At 42.8% G+C, this 4,990-nt stretch overlaps 1 protein-coding gene across 1 annotated transcript; it reads right to left on the reverse strand.

Moving 5' to 3' along the window:
* Positions 1–198: 198 nt before the first annotated feature.
* SARC_04265 (hypothetical protein) lies at positions 199–696 on the reverse strand (the record flags this gene model as incomplete). Its single annotated transcript, XM_014301911.1, has 1 exon — positions 199–696. The coding sequence occupies one exon, from the start codon at positions 694–696 to the stop codon at positions 199–201; it is 498 nt and encodes a 165-aa protein (XP_014157386.1).
* Between the last annotated feature and the right edge of the window lie 4,294 nt (positions 697–4,990).

Raw genomic sequence — 4,990 nt, forward strand, 5'->3', positions numbered from 1 at the left:
GATCCGTACCACAGAGGTGGGTACTCTACTTAGTAGGTCAGCAAGCGAATATATGGAACATTCGATAGTAACAGCGTTTTGTTAACACCGGCCCGAATTGACTCAGCACATATCTTCCATTGTCGACTCACATGGCCCAAGCTTCAAACGGGAATTTACTGACCACTTCTTCGCCATTCCATATGTTCATACATTGTATCATACATACTTGCCATTTTTGAAATAAACAATATTATCCCTATGTTGTTGCACTGTTGGTTCGGCCTCAGTCTCAGAAAAACCATCATCCACTGTCGCCTGGGCCGTGTCCTGGGGCATAGACGTGTCAATATCTGCCAGTGACAATTGATGGCGTTGGCGGAGTTGCTCTCGAATGAGGCGACTCTTTTCCTTTGCCTCCTTCACATGTATCATCGTATTCAGGTGTCCTGCTTGATCTGCAATCCATGCTGGGGCTCGGCTAAGCCTAGCCAAGGTTCGGATTGAGTACTGGGCCTCCTCCAAAAGCAAATGAGTCAATTCCAATTGAATTATCACCTTCTCGTCGTCTTCGGGTTCAGGTTGCTTGGCACGTGCTGTGTCCACCTTATTGCATAGCTCGGTCAAATGGCGGATCGTTCCAAGCAACCGTTTCATAAGTTGGTCACAGGCTTGCTTACCCACCGTAGGCAGCGGTCTAGTCTCGGGTCCCGTCATCGTTGTGAAAAATAAAATGATAAAAGTAACCTAATTTGCTTCTTAGTTACTTAACCTTTAAAGAACGTATTATAATAAATATAGTAGTTCGGTCACTTAAAAATGTGGTCAAAACTAAGTAACACTTAGTAAAGAGTGTTAAGTCTGAAATAAGTGAACTCAGTCAGAAGTGCTGTTATGATCGGCGCGTCTGCTGTATTTATTATCACGTTCCTGTGTGGAACGAGATTTTCTCTAACGGGTAATTATGAAAATACCTGTATCTATGGTTTTCGTTTCCCGGTTACTAAATTATGATGACACCTCTTGAGTCATCAATCTTTCATATCAAATTCTCTATCTTAATATTAGGTCCGATCCCTCTGAGTACGGTCCTAAAATATATTACTTAGGTCCGCTCCTCTGGTCCGGTCCTAAAATTCCACTTGTAGGTTGGGCCCTCTGGTCCAGCCCTCAATGCCCGTCCAGGGTACTTTGTCCACAATGTGCATAAACACATACATGCGCATACATGTGCATAATCACATACATGAACATATGTAATAAGCCGGGCCTCCACATTAGACTCTATGTATAAACGTACTCTTAAGCAGTACGCAAATTATAAACGTACTCTTAATAGTACGAGGAACTTAAGTTTCCTAAATGTACTCTTAATAGTACGAGGAACTTAAGTCTCCTAAATGTGCTCTTAAAAGCACAAACCTTCTCCATTTAACATATCAGATATTTGGATGAGGCCATTAAAAAGCCTCAGTAAAATACCAAACATAAAAGGGTTGGTCTAGTTCTATTAATAGAGCTTTATTTACTTTCCAATTTTATTTATATCTGAATACTTCGGTAGCGAGATGGCTCAACCGAATATAGGTTTCTAGGGACTATTTACGTTACCTAGTTGGTCCTCCGATCAGCCAACCAGATGTGCCAGTCTGATGAAGTCTAAGTCGGTAATTCTTGATAGTGGCAAGTTATTGGTTAAGACAATAACTAAAGGCGTCACGAGTATTTTTATTTTTATTTCTTTTTTCTAAAGATAGGATTTTATGAGTCTCTCGGATTCGCCCCAGAATAGAGCGACAACGGAACACTAAATAAAATCCCTTCGGCGGAGACAGTACTGAGAGGATTATTTTTCTTGTCTAAGCTAGTCGTTAAGAGACAAGCTAGTAGTCATAAGGTAAGATTATGACCAAGAAAGACAACACTCCTTCTAAGAAGCGTAGAGCTGAAAAGAAGAAGATGGAGAGAGAAGTCGCTAACGCTGCCGCAGCTATTACTGCTGCAAAAGCAACCGACGCCGCTGCTGATGCATTTAAGCGCACTGTAGCCAAAGTACTTGCCTCTGACAATTATAGTCATAAGGACAATGCTTCAGATAAGGAAGTAGCCACTCCGCTTAAGGAGACTACTCTTTCTGACAGAGCCCGAGGGCCAACTATTGCCTCAACTTCAAAGCTTGCATTAACGATGCCAAGAAGTGAGACAAGGGATACGTCTCAAGACGCCCCAACCCATTCTTCTGACGAAAATCAAAAAGGAAAGTCCCCAATTATGAGGGCGTCCCCAATTATAGGGGACAAAGACAAATTTCAGAAGGAACCTATTATAGAACCAGAAGAGGAGGCAAGCTCAAGTAGCAAAACCGAATCTACGTCCGAGACTTCTAAGCCAAAGGACATAAGTAAGTTAAGTACTAAATACGCTGATCTTAAGAATCAGTTAGCTACTATAATGAAAGACTTGACTGTCGAACATGTAGGTCAATTAGAAAGATCAGGAAACCTTAAACAGCACTTACGCGAGCATGTTTCCCCGGGCATTACTGAAGCCCTACAGAAGTGGACAGAACGTCGACAGGCAATTACGCCCAAAGACTCGAGCTCGACACCTGAGCCATATGATCCAGAGGTGCACAGCGTCGATATACTGTACGAGGCATTACTGCCAGAAGAACAGGCTAATCATTCGCTTGTTCTGACACCCGGCCGTGAGTCACCTGTCCTCAAAGGTATTATAGACCGAGAGGTAAGAATATATACTCCGCCACTTGTACCCAATTGGGAGGATAATCGTCGGAAACCAGTTAAGACTGGATATGTTATTCTGACGCCAAGGGATATTAATCATCCCCGCAGACATGTGAACGATGTCGAGTTTAATCGCTTCGACCGCACGGCTTTACACCAACCCGCAGAGGATTTCCACTTTGACGAGGTGACCGGCCTTAATAAATCGGTCAACGACTATTCCAATAAAATGATAGTCGCCCATGCTGCACATCATGCTGATGACGTAGCATACTATGCAAATATTATTGCGATTAAGTAAAAGCGCATAGACCAAATACTTCAGGCCCAACGTGGACAAGACCACAGGAACAACCAGAAGTACAAGGGACAGATCAGTCGACTTAAGTCGAACTTGGATGCCAACAGCATGCAGGTCGAGTTTATAAACAACCATGACCTCGACACGCTAACTCGTACACTTAATGCGTTTACGGTCATGCTGGAGACGAATGATATCGCTTCCCAGCAATGGATCTCTGACTTAATGCAAACATTTGACCCTACAGGGACCAGTTATCTGATCTTGCAGCGACACCAGCATGAGCTAGACACTTGTCGTGACTGTCCAGCTGTGTGTTGGTTGGTCATATCCTTGTTAAGTAAAGATATACGTAGCCCTGGGCTAAGTTCAATTTTAAATGAACCAGCCGAGAATACACCCCTTCAGAGTTATATTCTGAAGTTAGACGCTGACCTGAAACGTCCCGATATAACAAAGGACAAGGCACAGCGATGGTACGAATTCCTGGTTATGCACGTGTTCTGTAAGAACATAGGGAGTAACGACCGTGAGAGTCTGTACACCGAGTTGCGACGTAAACACGCGACTGAGGCTCGAGACAAGGGACATGAAACAAAGTTTTATCTATCCCGACTTACATGGGAATAGTTTTATGATACTGTATCCAGTCTTTTTCCCGCACATCGAGTAGCATCGAAGGGAAAAGCGGCTGTTGACCCCAACATACACGTGCTCGCGAATCCACTTCAACCACGCGACCCAATAAATGGGCACGCGCAGGAGCGAAGGACATGGAACCTCCATTGAAGAAGTTAAGAAATGTGCCGACGCCCAGTGTGGGTATGACATGTACCAGTTAACTCCTAACGGTTATTGGAATGGTAGACATGCATCCACCTGTACACACTTTCTTACTAAGTGTGGCAAGTGTGAGAAGACCAATGGTTATCACACTAAGTCTTGTGACCAAAACCTAACATTAAGTTGGAGTGACGGTACTACCAGGTACAATCATTACACAGACAACACAGCGACTCTTTAGATGAGAGTGTAATAATCCCTGTATATTGCAATGGAAATAGAATCCTTGCGTTGATTGATCCTGGTTCAGAAATTTCATGTATATCCGATCGCTTTGCATTAATGAAAGATATCGAAAGGAGAACACAAATAACTCATCTCATTTTAGCTGATGATAAAACTACTAAGTGTGATACCATGGCCACAGATGTTAAAATCTCCCTGGCCGATGATAGGAGTTTACTACTCAAGCTGTGATAGTTAAGATGTCACAGAAGTACGACATTATAGTTGGAATGAGTGATTTACTCACTCTAGGTATAACCGTAACTGGTCTACCAAACTAACACAGATCCATTAAAGGATCAATCAGATGATAACTGCCTGAATCCATATAAGCCCCCGTCAGACACAGTCAAGGCATTAATACCTGACTTTGCGGAGAAAATCATGGATCTGATTCTTGATATTAAGAAAATAAAGATCACAGATTGGGCAAAATTCCGCTTTAACGACGGATATGTCAGCCTTGACTTAACCAAGGTAGACGTTACACAGTTAAAGTGTCCCTCAAGGAACTATGTATCCTGGAGACACGAGGCTGTTGTAAAAGAACAAGTTGAGAAATGGCTAGCAGATGATGTGATAGAAATTAACTATCAACAAACGCCAGTTTACCTGACACTGCTAGCCGTAGATCAACATAACTTTGACGGATCATTTAGGAAATTCAGAGTATGTTTAGATATGAGTCCAATAAATAAATTATTGCCGACTCATAGCTTTCCCCTACCTCGTATTAACAAGCCACTGCGAAGGAAGGAAGGTGCTACAGTGTTTACAACTATAGACCTTACACAAGGATACCATCAAATGCAGGTATATGAACCCCACCGTAAATACTTTAGCTTTACGTGGAAAGGCAATCAATACCGGTTCAGAGGTGCACCTTTCGGGTTAC

The sequence above is a fragment of the Sphaeroforma arctica genome (genome assembly GCF_001186125.1).
Source record: "Sphaeroforma arctica JP610 unplaced genomic scaffold supercont1.234, whole genome shotgun sequence".
Taxonomy (NCBI): Eukaryota; class Ichthyosporea; order Ichthyophonida; genus Sphaeroforma; species Sphaeroforma arctica.